We start from the raw sequence: 16,446 nt of genomic DNA, 5'->3' as shown, positions 1-16,446 counted from the left end.
CAACTTTAGAGGACACAGTGGAACAGCTTTATGGTTGAATTTAATGTCCTTTTAATGCAAAACTCAAAAATGATTGAAAAATCACTTCTCACTTCTCTTTCAGCTTAATACCATTTGTGTAACTCACAGCTCAGCGATTGTCTCTATTATTAATGTTGCATTGTGATATGGCTATAAAATATTTTTTAAAAAAAGTTATATTTGTGTGAGACATAAAAAATAATTAGCTGAACTGTTCTATGTTCTGTAAGTTACTACTTGACGGGTGCAGTGTCGATTCTGCACCACTCCATTTTGCCCCCACCATATACCTCCTACCCAATAACACACAGGCACGTCACTGGTTTTGGAAAGAGATGGCCGCAGTTGTTTATTAAACAGAATAATAATAATTAACCATTATAACATTTTAACATTTTACACACCGTTTGTATAACGGGGGAAAGAAGAATGGGGGTGGGATGGCTGTACCCAAACTGCCAAGGTAGGTTCCTGTTCCATTTCTCCCAAGCCCCAAACTGGGCTGTCAACCTTCCCATGGGGATCCAGGCCTACCAGGCTACTTCCACTCCCTATGAAATACCCCCTTTTAACCTCCCCTTGTAAAGTACCCTCCAACAACTGCGACAAAACAACCCGTATACAGGGAAGGCGGGCGGGATGCTGCATCTTGCTGCCTCCATGTCCCGGCACCGAATGGTGAGTACAATCACTGCCTTGATCCTTCTGCAAGCCCGGGAACCTTTCTATCCAATCAGAACCCTGCAACGGAAAAAGTGGGCGGGGCTTGGCGCTACTCCTAGGCCCCGTCAAGTCACTGCTTCCCTTACAAGTCATTGGGTCCCAGGAGAATTTCAATAAGTCTTCAAGATTTTTTAATCGGAAAATTTTAGTGACCCACTTATATCAGTGTATTAACCCATTATCTGAATTCTATCTTTTTCTACTTTTATTTGACTGACAATGTTTCCTGTCCAACTCTCTAGTCGCTTAAATTTTGATTAGTGAATTTGATGCTATGGGAAGTCAATCTCCCACCCCACATGACTTTCCTTAGTTCCACAGACACATATTGATCTTTAACGGGAAGTTCTGAGGCAGATGTGGCAGATCACATGGAGACCAGTTTAATACATAAAGATAAAATGTTGGGTTCACTATTGTTTAAATGTTGAATATTATGAAATGCCTTTTCATGATTTCCTCACATCCATTATGTTTTTTTGCCACATTTTCCTAGATTATACCCAGTGATTAACTATATCTTTTTTTTTAGTGTCATGTGTTATGGGTTTGGGCAGCTGTACAGATGTGAAAATGAATAAAATAATTGGCAGGGCATCCTGGACATCACTGGCATCTGATCAGAACCTTGTAATAATATTAGCAAGGATTTTTTGCTGACACCCCAATGTTCTATAACCTGCACCTGCCACTTGCATACAATTGTATAGTCTTCCCCTCCTGGGAATATCATGTCATGCTCTGTAGCTTTATAGAGTATCATGTAAATAACTCACTGGCACAGTAACAGGGAGCTTTTTGTTCAGCTCTGTATCACTGTGTGAGAGGGAACTCATCATACTGCTGACAGTAATAATCTGCTGCATCTTCTGCTTCCATTCTGCTGATTGTAAGAGAGTAATCTGTGTAACCTGATCCAGTCCCACTGCCGCTGATCCGCTCTGGGGTCCCTGTGTGTCGGGTGTTTGCATCATAGATCAGCAGCTTTGGTGCCTGCCCTGATTTCTGTTGGTACCAGGCCATGTTATTATAAACACTGCTACTGGCTTTACATGTGAGGGTGACAGTTTCTCCTGGTGACACAGAGACATAATCTGGAGACTGAGTCAGTACAATCTGCCCATAGGAACCTGAGGATTGGGGACAATTAATAAAAAAAACATTGATATTTACGTGATAAATTAAAAACGAATTAAGATATAGTTCTAAATCACTGGGGACATCAGTGTAAGTGAGTGATGGTATAATTACCTGGAACAGAGAGAGAGAAGAGAGCGGAGAGGACAAGCAGTAAGTATCTCCCCATACTGACAGTAGGAGCAGTGTCAGGTGCAGATCACTGAGACGTCACATAGGAAATAGAACATTTATAGCATCTTATATCTACAGGGAACTCACCACACACTTTGTGTATGCAAAGCAACAGGAGCAGATACATTTCTGTGTTACACCAGGGAACTGTATTGCACCTTTATATCTGGTGAGAGAATCTAAAGAAACAGGCCGGGAGGACAGATGAGATTCGGGCAGATTTGGTTGGTGCCACCAGCAGTTTGTGCTCATTCACTACTATCTGTAGTTACATTGCCTGTATAACCCAGCAGCCAGAGATGGAGAAAGAGATCAGAAACCATCTGGCAAATAACCAGTAATATTTAGTATATACAGTACACAAATGATAAACTTGCACAGACTTGTGGGGATTGCCATGATCTCCCCCAGTCTACACACTGACATCAAGGATTCTTGAATTTCATGTTTGTCTGGTAAGATTTCCAGGGTTCCATTAGCAGACATCATGGGGTTACAATATATATCAGGCACTAGTGTATAGAGAAAAATAAATAAATAATATTAAGATTAAATGGAATTAAATACATAGTAAAGTACTGAGTGTACTGAGAGCAGATTCCCCCTCTGTAACTGTGTACATGTGATTTTATGTTATTATATATATATTGAGCACAATATTTGCAGGAATGGGACCCTTTATTCACTTTGTAATTTTACATCTTGTATCTAAAGTTATTTTTAAGTAGCAATGACCTCTGGGCAATGAAGGTCAAAACTGCCAAGGAAACACATCGCATATAGTGCAGTATTAAATCCTCCAATGAGAATCCCACCAGACCTGTGTAAGAGTAGAGGCATTTGTTGGTCTGAGAGCGGATCTCCCAATTGTTTACTAAGGCTTGCATAAAAAGTCATCCCTCTGCCCTCTGTACAGGGTATATATATATATATATATATATATATATATATATATATATATATATATAAATATATATATATATATATATATATATATATATATATATATATATATAAAATCAGTCCAACAGGGTCGCACACATCAGTGGTTAAAACTTAGCATTTATTAAAAACGCTTAAAATAATTCCAGCATGGGTATAGGCATATACACTTATCTGTACAGAGTGAGCATCAATCGGCAACGTTTCGGGGGCATCCAGTCCCCTTTCTCAAGCCTCTCCCCTCTGTGTAGTCTTGAAAAGAATTTTAAACAGAATTGCGTCCATGTTGACGCGCTTTACAGCGTATGGGCGGAAATGACGCACAGTCCCCTTGGTTACACGCGGCATTCGGTCGCGCGCATTCAAGGGAAGTGGCGTCAAATTGCGTACACCCAAAGAGAGCAGCGTCAAATTGCGCGCTCATAAGAAAAGGGATATCAAGTAGCGCATTCGCAAAAGAAGCAACATATTTCAAGCCCCTAAGAGCTCTCATAGCAACCATGGAAAATTTGCATATAGTTAAAATGTACCCAAATATGAAAAAACTTATGTTCTGCAGGTAGATATAAATAGTTAACATAAAGATTAACACATAACATCATGTATATCTGCATGTATATCAAACTTTGGATATTTGTGAATACTTTGCATATTAATGATTTTCACAGAAATAGATGTAAATCAAAATCTCGATTGAGTCCCTTTGGAGAGAGGGTCCTCAACCTATAGATCCATTGAACCTCAGTTCTTTTCAATATTAAATTGCGATCACCACCACGTTTTGGAGGAGGTATATGCTGAATCACTCTGTATCTGAGATCATCTGCAGTATGTCCAGCTTCAACACAGTGTCTCGAGACAGGTAAAGACTTATTTTTAGTGTTAATGGTTGACCTATGCTGGGAGAACCTATCCCTGACCTTCTGGGTAGTTTCCCCAACATAGATCAAACCACATGGACAGACAAGCATATACACAACAAAGTTCGTATCACATGTATTAAACCCCTTGATTTTATAGGTTCGACTGTTATCTGAATCCCCGAACTCAGGACCCACTAATACATATTTACATTGTGTGCAGCCCTTACATTTAAACATACCCTCCCTTCTAGGGCCAAGGAATGTTTCTCTCCTGGGGGTAGAGCGAACATCTGCTTTTACCATCCTGTTACCTATAGTTGTATTCCGTCGATAGGACATTAGTGGCATTTGTTGAAATTCTTTAACAGAAGGATAGGCCTCCCTCAGAAGATGCCAGTGTTTATTTAGGATCCTGTTACAATTATTGCTACATTCATTATACTGTGAGACAAAAGTAACTCTTTTCTGGTTAATCTGATTATCCTCTCGCTGTCTCGTAAAGCCTAAGTTTCTAGACTGAACTTTGCCTTTATTTCTCTCTATCACCTCCTTTGGATATCCTCTTTTTAGAAACTTTTTTTCCATATTTTCCAAATCTTTCTCGCGAGTGTTTGGATCACTTGTTATCCTGTATATTCTAGAGAACTGACTAATGGGAATCGATTTCTTTACCCCCGGGGGATGATGGCTGTCATAGTCTAGTAGCTGGTTCCGATCAGTCGGCTTTGTATAAATCTGAGTGTTAAATCCAATATCTGAGCGTGAGACTAAAACATCAAGGAATGCTATATATATATATTTTTTTTTTTTTAAACAAATAACAGTTTCTATGTGTTGACTTAATTTTTAAAGTCACAATATGGATACTATTTGTCATGCCTCCTGCATTGATTTATTGTTTGTATAGCACCACCTACTGGTTTAGTTGATGGTTTACATGCATTGGTATGAAAATTGTCTTTCTTTGTTAATAAAAAAAATAAAAAAAATAAAGCTCACTAGTCTCAGTGGATTAATAAAGGAAGAAGTTTAGCTGCAGATCAAACTACACAGATAACCTGTCATTTGCTGACATCTTGTGGCCAGTTTAAGGTATAACAGAAGAATCACATTTCAGACCATGTAAAAGCACAGTTAAATGGGATTGGAGAGAGGGACGACTTTAGAGCCTCAGAATAGCACAAATATAAGCCTATGGACTCAAACAGTATATAAGGAGACCTTCAGGGTCTGTACTTTGTGATAACCCAGTGCAGAGTGTTGTGGAACTGGAAGAATGCACACAAAGATGGCAGACTGCAGGGTAGAAGTCAGCTTTATTCCTGGCTGTTCTATCCACACTGTTTGCTCCTCCCCTTAACCTCCTCTTTCTGTGTCCATAACTTTTCTCATTACTCAACCCAGTGCTATGCTGCTAATGCATTAGCATACCTCCCAACATTTTGGGAGTAAAAAGAGGGACAAAATTTTTTTTTCCGCACGTAGCGTAGCAATTTGTGACCACACCCCTTTCTGTGGCCACACCCCCTAATTACCATGTTTGTTTTACAAAATTTGGCAGGTTATGAAAGTTTGAAAATATTTCTCCTTATCTAAACTGTGTTTTTGTGTCTCAAAATTGTTACAAAGTATCTTATTTGCACCTGTTAGCTGTTCTGGGCTCTCTGCTAAAAGCCAATTAAGTGAGAAACTTTGTTTCTTTTTCTGGCTGTTCAGTGCAGAGAAAAGAGGGACTTTTCAGTACAAATGAGGGACTGCGGGTTGAGCTGTCAAAAGAGGGACTGTCCCTCCGAAAAAGGGACAGTTGGGAGGTATGTATTAGGGTTGGTACTTTTTAGTAATGTGGAGACCGGGCAGGGGGTAGGCCATGATGCAGAGGAGGCTGGGCCATGAAAGGGGGTGGGCAGTGCCATCAGGGGCAGAGCTATGACGCAGCAAATGACGATTGGCCGATCGCCATGTCAATCATAGGGAAACCGTGTGGGAACCGTAGTGCAGGAAATAAAAATAGAGTGATCCATTAATAAATTAGCATATACAATTGACAATATTATATAAAATAAATATATTATATAAAATAGCAAGATGCATAAATAATTTCATGAGAATTATTATTAAAATCCCCCAATGTGAACATATTCGGTGTCCAAAGGTGAATATTGAATACTATAGTCCATAATTGGAAGCTTAAAAAAATAAATAAAAAAAAATAAGTCCATAAGGGCTTGAAAAAAATCCTTAAGTGCAAAAGAAAAAGTCTTCCATTAACAGTTACCTAAAAAGGAAACACCACTTGTAAATTGAAATAAAGTAACAAAAGTAACAATTAAAATTAGGATTAGGCAATTGGCAACATTTGTAAAAGGCGACCAGTTGTGTCCAATATAGGATCAATCTGGCAACCATTGGCAATATATATTGATATGTACCTTCAAGAAATTTTACCCAATTTAAAACTGTGTTTGATTGACAGCACTGAATTCCTGAACAGATTGGAGAGTATTACTATGTCATCGGGTGAGTTCCTACTGTGTTCCCTGGATGTTAAGGACCTTTTTACCTCAATGATGAGAGGATTGAATGTATTCATACATATTTGGCTCAAGGGAGCTTACTCAACCATATGGTTCATTTAGTATGTGATTTACTTGACCAGGTCTTACAGAAAAATTATTTCTGTTTTAAAGATGACAACTTTTTACAGTTACAGGGTTGTGCCATGGGTGCCACAACATGGCACGTGCCTATGCCAAAATCTTTATGGATTTTTTTTACATTTTTTTGCTAATGACCATTTTTCCCATCTGATTCATGCATACATGTGGTATGTTGATGATACATTCTTCCACTGGACATTTACAAGGACAGAACTTGATGAGTTTCTGACTTATTTAAATGGGGTACACTCTACTATTACTTTAGAGACCAGTTCTACTGAAACACATTTCCTAGATGTTAATATTACTTTCACAGGTACTTCATTTACTACTTCTGTCTATACTAAACCTACCAACAGAAATAACTTATTAAGACCAACTTCATATCATCCCCCAGGCCTGTGTAAGGGTCTCCCAAAAAGCCAGCCATTACTTGTGAGATGTATTACTTCACCTGATGAATTGTATGAGAAGGAGTCTATGATATGCTTTATACATTTTTGGAAAAGGTTATGATAGAGGCAGTCTTGAAGCTTCTAGAATGAGTGTATGTGCTATCCCTAGGAAAGAGTTACTTGCTAAAAAGAATATAAATGACAAAAGGTCACAAAGAATCCCTTTCATTTTTTCATATGATAGTAACTCTATATCCATTCGTAATGTTATATTGAAATATTAGGCTATTTTAAGTAGTGATCCCAAATATGAACACTTGTTCCAGTCACCACCATTATTTTCGTATAGACGGGGCAAGAATATCAGTGAACTTATTAAACCTAAACCCAAATATGATTCAGGGAATCATGGCCATACCAGGTTTAATTCCAATGGTACCTTTCCTTGCAGGAATTTGCGGCCATTGCAATGGGATAATCCCAGGTAATACGGTAATACATCCGCAATGAGGTTCCAAACACACGTTGAAAGGGTTCTTTACGTGTGATAGTAATAGCATGATATATTGCATCAAATGTCCCTGCAGTTTGGCTTATGTTGGACAAACATCCAGATCCATCAAAGTCAGACTAAATGAACGTAAGTCCACAATACGTAATTATAAAGAGCATTTGTGGATACACGTAAGGTGACAGGTGCAGTAAACAGTTAGTTTTTATAATATTATCATGTTAAGCCCTCTAATTAGAAAGAAGCTTTTGCAGTGTCTAGGGGGCACATTTACAAAGCTCGAGTGAACGATTCGAATAAAAAAAACTTCAAATTTCGAAGTGTTTTTTTGGCTACTTCGACCATCGAATGGGCTAGTTCGACCTTCGACTACGACTTCGACTACGAATCGAACTATTCGAACTAAAAATCGTTCGACTATTCGATCGTTTGATAATCGAAGTACTGTCTCTTTAAGAAAAACTTCGACCCCCTAGTTCGGCAGCTAAAATCTACCGAACTCAATGTTAGCCTATGGGGAAGGTCCCCATAGGCTTGCCTATGTTTTTTTGATCGAAGGATATTCGTTCGATCGTTGTATTAAAATCCTTCGAATCGTTCGTTTCGAAGGATTTAATCGTTCGATCGAACGAATAATCCTTCGATCGTTCGATCGAAGTATTAGCGCTAAATCGTTCGACTTCGATATTCGAAGTCGAACGATTTTAGTTCCTGGTCGAATATCGAGGGTTAATTAACCCTTGATATTCGACCCTTAGTAAATCTGCCCCTAGGAGTTCTAGTTTGAAAGCTGTGGAACCTCCTTCCAGATGGCAAGAGAGAGAACAGAGAATGAGACAGATGAGCACACTGAGAAATGTCTTTTGCTATGATATTTGCACGATGCATAATGTGTTTCTGGTAGATTTGGGAGATGGGTGGGAGAGGTTCTCCTATGATCCTTTCTGCAGTTTTCACAATCTGCTGAAGAGATTTTTTTTTCTGCGACTGTACAGTTTCCAAACCATAGCGTGATGTAGCTGCAGAGAACATTCTCGATGGTTCCTCGATAGAATGTTGTGAGAATGGGAGGGGGAAGACTGGTTTTCTTTAGCTTCCATAGAAAATGAAAGCGTTGTTGAGCTATCTTTGTGATAGAGTTGGTCTTTAGGGTTCAGAAAAGGTTGTCTGCCATTTGCACTCCTAGGAACTTCACTACCTATGGACTTATTTTTTTATTTATTTTTTGATGCTTCCAATTATGGATTATAGTATGCAATATTCACCTTTGGACACCGATTATGTTCACTTTGGGGAATTTTAATGATAATTGTCATGTAATTATTTATGCATCTAGCTATTTTATATTATTGTCAATTGTATATGCTATTCATTAATTTATCACTCTGTATTTCCTGCACTACGACTCCCTCATGCTTGACAATGGGGCATGTTCCCAAAACATTGCATTCCGCACAATAAAACAAGCAACTTGAATGCCTTTTTGTGCCGATATCTTTTTCCAACTATAATAGAGCAACATTACATACTATAGGTCTCTCCTCCTCCTCCAAGCCTGAAGAACACCAGCAGATGTCCCATGCTGTAACCAAGATCAAGTCTATGTTTCTGGATCTGTTTGTCTCATTTTTAAACTAGAATAAATACTCTTCTTCCTTCAAGAAACCTTTTTTTGGTGGATAAAAGATAACTTACATTGCCAATATGTTTCTGATTAATGGCAAACAACAAATATATAAACAAAGCATTCTGTTTCACATAAATATAACCTAGTTCAGCTCATCTTGCGATTAATTCATGAATACATATAAAAATACACAGTAGCCCTCTCATGCCTATAATAATTGCCCATGCCCAATGTCCACTCTCTTTTTACCCACACCTTAGTAGACTTTGTATCTGTTGCATACTAGCATGACTAATGTGCCTTGCCCCTTATGATATTATTATTATACTTCAACATGTGTTGCCTTCACCAGCTTACAGTAAAATGACATTATCCAGCAATCACTGGGTGCCTGTATCACCAACGCTTGGGACAGGAAACATCCAGTTATCCAAGAAAAGGATTCAGAATATTGCATTAACCACAGACATGCCAGTAAGATCACTGCATTCCTTCCAATATTTTGAAAATATAAAGATGCACAGCTTTAACTGCCATGAGCAGCACAGCTGCGAAACTTTTGGACAGGCCCACAATGTGGCCCCACTCCCCAGCTACCAATTCATGATACATTGTGGCCCCAATGATTTCACAACAGACAAAATATTGACCCCATGCATTTCACAACACACGGTTGCCCACGGTAACTAGAAGAGTAGATTCCACAAACAGCTGTTTTAAGAGACAATTGTAAATTTTAAACAAGGTATCCAAATTGTCTACAGTAAGATGAAATCTACAGACAATATCATTCCACCCATAATGGTCAGCAGTACAATTTAATGGAATGTTCTTATATGTGACAGTCTTTGGCTTTGACCATGATAAAGATTCCTCACTTGAGGTGATGCCTGCTGCATTGTACATATAAATACTAAACCAGGAAAGTTAACAGATAATCATTCAATAGTAATATCAATACAGGATAAGCATGGAAAGTTACATTTCATTAAAAAATAATTCATCATCAGAATAAATAAATGAATCATCACAACTCAACCTATTAGAGTGCAAGTGTCACTTGCCAACTTTCATATTAATTCTGGTTGGGGTATGTCATTTACCAAAGATAGCAACTCATATAAAAACCCATTTTTGGATTCAAAGTTCACTGTCAGCGTTGAGCAAGTTTTTTCTGATTTATTTCACAAGCCAAGTACCCAAAATACTCTTCTCTTACCCTACACACATCTCTCCTTATAAGGGAGGAATTCTGGATATTCACTGTGGGATCTGTGGCCCTGGGAATGGTAACTGAACTGCTTTGCTGATCAGTTTATGTTGCACAGTGTTTGTTTGTTAAATTGCACAAGATCTGCAGGGGACACTATGGCTTTTGAGAAAGTGACTTTTTATTGACATGAAATTTATTAACTCTGTATTCTCCTTGCCCTATGTTGCACCCATGTGTCACTAAAGTAATTCAATAAAGCTTTTGGACTATACAAATATGTCATTTATCCTTTGTCTGCTCAGGCTGAGGTGTATCCTGCTATACTGAGTCTTATATGTATAATAACAGATTTCTATAACCAGAACAGATGCACAGATCACCAGTGGCTTTGTGGGATTTGCTGAGTAAGTTCTTTCTCTTGGAAATAGTTCACAACATTATGATCTGTGTAAATCTGACTCCAGGTTCTTTTGTTCCTGCAACTGGAGTTGGAAACTTTATGCAGAGTTTTCCAAGCACTAAACAATTTTGTTCTTAATCCCTATGTCTGATTCCAGTGTAATGTAATGGAACCAAAATGACATTAAGGGGCACATTTACTAAGCTCGAGTGAAGGATTCAAAGTAAAAAAACTTGGAAGTATTTTTTTGGGTACTTCGACCATCGAATAGGCTACCACGACCTTCGACTACAACTTCGATTTGAACATTTCGAACTAAAATTCGTTCGACTATTCGACCATTCGGCCATTCGATAGTCGAAAGTACTGTCCCTTTAAAAAAACTTCGACTACATACTTCGGCAGTTTAAACCTACTGAGGTACAATGTTAGCCTATGGGGACCTTCCCCATCAGTTTTCTAAGGTTTTTTTGCTCAAAGAGAAATCCTTCGGTCGGTCGATTAAAATCCTTCGAATTTTTACTTTGATCGATCGATCGTAGTACTTGTTTTAAATCCTTCGAATTCGAAGGATTTTACTTTGAGGGTCAAATTCGAGGGTTTATTAACCCTCGATATTCGACCGTTAGTAAATGTGCCCCCAAATAAGAGCAAGATGCCTGACACAGTGCAGGTAATCAGTATCCGCAGAGGTGAATCCTCTTGCATTTATAATTAAGTTTTTATTAGTAGAATTCTCATTGGTCAAATGTGTCCCATGTGTTTTTCTTCAACTTCAACTTTAGAGGACACAGTGGAACAGCTTTATGGTTGGATTTAGTGTCCCTTTAATGCAAAACTCAAAAATGATTGAAAAATCACTTCTCACTTCTCTTTCAGCTGAATACCATAAGAAAAGCCATTTGTGTAACCCACAGCTCTGCCATTGTCTCTATTATTAATGTTGCATCGTGACATGGCTATAAAATATTTGACAAAAAAAGTCATAATTATGGGTGAGACATAATGAGAATCGGTTGAACTGTTCTGTGCTGTGTAAGTTACTACTGGAGAATTCCAGCAAGTCTTTAATATTAGTGACCCACTTATATCAGTGTATTAACCCATTATCTGAATTCTAATGTGACTTTTATGTTTCCTGCCCACCAGTCTAGTGGGCAGGAAATTTTGATTGATTAGTGAATTTGATGCTATGGGAAGTCAATCTCCCACCCCACATGACTTTCCTTTGTTCCACAGACACATATTGATCTTTAATTGGAAGTTCTGAGGCAGATGTGGCAGATCACATGGAGACCAGTTTAATACATAAAGATAAAATGTTGGGTTCACTGTTGTTTTAATGTTGAATATTATGAAATGCCTATTCCAGTGTGATTTCCTCTCACCCATTATGTTTTTTTGCTACATTTTCCTAGATTATGCCCAATGATTAACTATATGTTTTTTTCATGCCATGTGTTATGGGTTTGGGCAGCTGTACAGATGTGAAAATGAATAAAATAATTGCCAGGGCATCCTGGACATCACAGGCATCTGATTAAAATATATCAGTCTCCATTTAAGATTTTTATGAAACCAATAGAGACAGAGGAAGTTGGAAGTCAATGTGTAAAAAGTAAAGGTACAGAACCTTGTAATAATAATATTAGCAAGGAAATTTTGCTGACACCCCAATGTTCTATATCCTGCACCTGTCACTTGTATACAATTGTATAGTCTTCCCCTACTGAGAATATCATGTCATGCTCTGTAGCTTTATAGAGTATCATGTAAATAACTCACTGGCACAGTAACAGGGAGGTTTTTGTTCAGCTCTGTATCACTGTGTGAGAGGGAAGCTCCTACCCTGCTGACAGTAATAATCTGCTGCATCTTCTGCTTCCATTCTGCTGATTGTAAGAGAGTAATCAGTTCCAGACCCACTGCCGCTGATCCGCTCTGGGGTCCCTGTGTATCGAGTACCTGCATTATAAATCAGCGGCTTTGGTGCCTGCCCTGATTTCTGTTGGTACCAGGCTAACAAGTTGCCAACACTGCTACTGGCTTTACATGTGAGGGTGACAGTTTCTCCTGGTGACACAGAGACATAATCTGGAGACTGAGTCAGTACAATCTGCCCATAGGAATCTGAGGATTAGAAACAAAAATCAGTAATAAGATAATTTTACGCACAACAAATCAAAGGGTAAATACTGTGTATAAAGTTCTAAATCACTGGAGAAATCAGTGTAAGTGAGTGATGGTATAATTACCTGGAACAGAGAGAGAAAAGAGAGCGGAGAGGACAAGCAGTAAGTATCTCCCCATACTGACAGTAGGAGCAGTGTCAGGTGCAGATCACTGAGACGTCACATAGGAAATAGAACATTTATAGCATCTTATATCTACAGGGAACTCACCACACACTTTGTGTATGCAAAGCAACAGGAGCAGATACATTTCTGTGTTACACCAGGGAACTGTATTGCACCTTTATATCTTGTGGGAGAATCTAGAGAAACAGGCTGGGGGGACAGATGAGATTCGGGCAGATTTGGTTGGTGCCACCAGCAGTTTGTGCTCATTCACTTCTATCTGTAGTTACATTGCCTGTATAACCCAGCAGCCAGAGATGGAGAAAGAGATCAGAAACAATCTGGGAAATACTCTGACCCAGAAGTATTTCTAATATTAGTAGAATGGGGGAGATCATGGCTCTCCCCACAAGTTTGTGCAAGTTTAATGTTTGTGCATATGCACAAACATTAAACTTGCACAGACTTTCGGGGAGAACCATGATATCCCCCAGTCTACTCTAATGAATAGAGTGCAAATACACTGGCACCAAGGAACCTTGAATTTAATGTTAGAATGATAGGGTTTCCAGGGTTCCATTAACAAGAGTCGGGAGGGGGTACAATATATATCAGGGGCTAGTGTATATATATATATATATATATATATATATATATATATATATATATATATATATATATATATAGTCAAATACAAGAGTCCTCTGCACTCAACCCATTATCAATATATTTAAGACAGCGACATTTTGTGCATACTGCTACTAAAAAATGCCTTACCCTTTAAACAACACAGGGATTGTTTGTCCATATATTGCAATATATTTAAGCTGGCCAACTACGTCAAAGTCATCCCATATCTGGCCAGTCCTATGCTCAATTTTATCTGATTCATTAAGAATTCTGTTGCTTCATTATACATTTTACAAAGGGACTTGGTTTTACCTGCAACTTAACTTGCTGCTTTCAAAGTAAACCTCCATACTTGACCAGTGGGATCACCTGACTATAGCTGGATCACCAGCTATAGTCAGGTGATCCCACTGGTGTCTAATAAAAGGGCAGTCAAGTTTGGGAGGTTTACTTTGAAAGCAGCAAGTTAAGTTGCAGGTAAAACCAAGTCCCTTTGTAAAATGTATAATGAAGCAACAGAATTCTTAATGAATCAGATAAAATTGAGCGTAGGACTGGCCAGATATGGGATGACTTTGACGTAGTTGGCCAGCTTAAATATATTGCAATATATGGACAAACAATCCCTGTTTTGTTTAAAGGGTAAGGCATTTTTTAGTAGCAGTATGCACAAAATGTCGCTGTCTTAAATATATTGATAATGGGTTGAGTGCAGAGGAATCTTGTATTTGTCTATATGTATTTTGTGGTCACAGCCTCATTGCACCCCCGCCTAATGGTTTTAAAAAATAGTGGTGAGCACAACTTTCCCTTGTTTGTTATATATATATATATATATATATATATATATATATATATATATATATAAAAATAATATAAAGAATTTTTTTATTAAATACATAGTAAAATGTAAGTGAGGAGTCACATCAAACTACACCAATAACCTGGTCTTTGCTGACATCTTGTGGCCAGTTTCAGGTATAACGGAAGAATCATGTTTAAGACCATGTAAGGCACAGCTAAATGTGACTGGAGACAATCCTATGGACTCAATCAGTATATAAGGAGTCCTTCAGGGCCTGTACTTTAGGTCTCTACTCATTTAAGCCTGAAGAACACCAAAAGTCCTCCCATGCTGTAACCAAGATCAGGTCTATGTTTTTGTATCTCTTTGTCAAAACCTGTCATTGTGGGCTATTTTAGTGGACAAAGGATTACTATTATTATATTTTTCTGATTAATGGCAAACAACAGATATATAAACAAAGCATTCACTGGCATAACTAGATGTTACTGGGCCCAACAGCAAATTAGTTTAAGGGCCCAGACATATCAAGAGTTTGTCCTGTTTTACCAATATATTTTGAAATTGCTCACTAATTAGGGCTTCATGAAGGCTCCTATACATCCTGGGCCCCCTGCAGCCACAGGGTCTGATTACTCTGTAGTTACGCCCCTGAAAGCATTCTGTTTCATATAAATATAACCTAGTTCAGCTCACCTTGTGATTAATTCATGAATACGTATAAAAATACTCCTTAGTCCTCTCAAGCCTGGAATCACTACCTATGCCCAATGCCAATCACTCATGACTAATGTGCCCTTGCCCTTTATGCTCATTCTTTCTGATTTACTTCACAAGCCAAGTACCCAAAATACTCTTCTCTTACCCTACACACATCTCTCCTTATAAGGGAGGAATTCTGGATATTCACTGTGGGATCTGTGGCCCTGGGAATGGGAGCTGAACTGCTTTGCTGATCAGTTTATGTTGCACAGTGTTTGTTTGTTAAATTGCACAAGATCTGCAGGGGACACTATGGCTTCTGAGAAAGTGACTGTTTATTGACATGAAATGTATTAACTCTGTATTCTCCTTGCCCTATGTTGCACCCATGTGTCACTAAAGTAATTCAATAAAGCTTTTGGACTATACAAATATGTCATTTATCCTTTGTCTGCTCAGCCTGAGGTGTATCCTGCTATGCTGAGTCTTATATGTATAATAACAGATTTCTAAAACCAGAACAGATGCACAGATCACCAGTGGCTTTGTGGGATTTGGGAGGAAATTCTCTCTCTTGGAATTAATGCACATTATGATCTGTGTAAATCTGATTCCAGGTCCTTTTGTTCCTGCAACTGGAGTTGGAAACTTTATGCAGAGTTTTCCAAGAACTAAACAATTTTGTCCTTAATCCCTATGTCTGATTCCAGTGTAATGTAATGGAGCCAAAATGACATTAAGGGGCACATTTATTAAGCTCGAGTGAAGGATTCGAAGTAAAAAAACTTGGAAGCATTTTTTTGGGTACTTCCACCATCGAATAGGCTACCACGACCTTCGACTACAACTTCGATTTGAGCGATTCATTCGACCATTCAATACATAATTCGGCAGTTTAAACCTACCGAGGTACAATGTTAGCCTATGGGGACCTTCCCCATCAGTTTTCTAAGGTCCTTTTGCTCAAAGAGAAATCCTTCGATCGATCGATTAAAATCCTTCGAATTTTTACTTCGATCAATCGTAGTACTTGTGGTAAATACTTCAAATTCGATATTCGAATTCGAAGGATTTTACTTTGAGGGTCGAATTCGAGGGTTTATTAACCCTCGATATTTGACCGTTAGTAAATGTGCCCCCAAATAACAGCAAGATGCCTGACATAGTGCAGGTAATCAGTATCCGTAGAGGTAGAATTCTCATTGGTGAAATGTGTCCCATGTGTTTTTCTTCAACTTTAGAGGACACAGTGGAACAGCTTTATGGTTGAATTTAATGTCCTTTTAATGCAAAACTCAAAAATGATTGAAAAATCACTTCTCACTTCTCTTTCAGCTGAATACCATTTG

General features: G+C 38.3%; 2 gene segments (V, D, J or C); both read right to left on the bottom strand.

Moving 5' to 3' along the window:
• Window positions 1-1,542: 1,542 nt before the first annotated feature.
• LOC108719307 lies at window positions 1,543-2,162 on the bottom strand. The segment is given in 2 exon segments: window positions 1,543-1,874; window positions 1,996-2,162. Coding segments are annotated over 2 exon segments (372 nt in total).
• A 10,203-nt stretch (window positions 2,163-12,365) lies between these two features.
• LOC121401976 lies at window positions 12,366-13,092 on the bottom strand. The segment is given in 2 exon segments: window positions 12,366-12,793; window positions 12,919-13,092. Coding segments are annotated over 2 exon segments (363 nt in total).
• Window positions 13,093-16,446: the final 3,354 nt, after the last annotated feature.

The sequence above is a fragment of the Xenopus laevis genome, chromosome 1L (genome assembly GCF_017654675.1).
Source record: "Xenopus laevis strain J_2021 chromosome 1L, Xenopus_laevis_v10.1, whole genome shotgun sequence".
In the NCBI taxonomy this organism is placed as follows: Eukaryota; Metazoa; Chordata; class Amphibia; order Anura; family Pipidae; genus Xenopus; species Xenopus laevis.
Note: the sequence above shows the minus strand (reverse complement) of the source record. Positions and strands in the feature narration are given on the sequence as shown.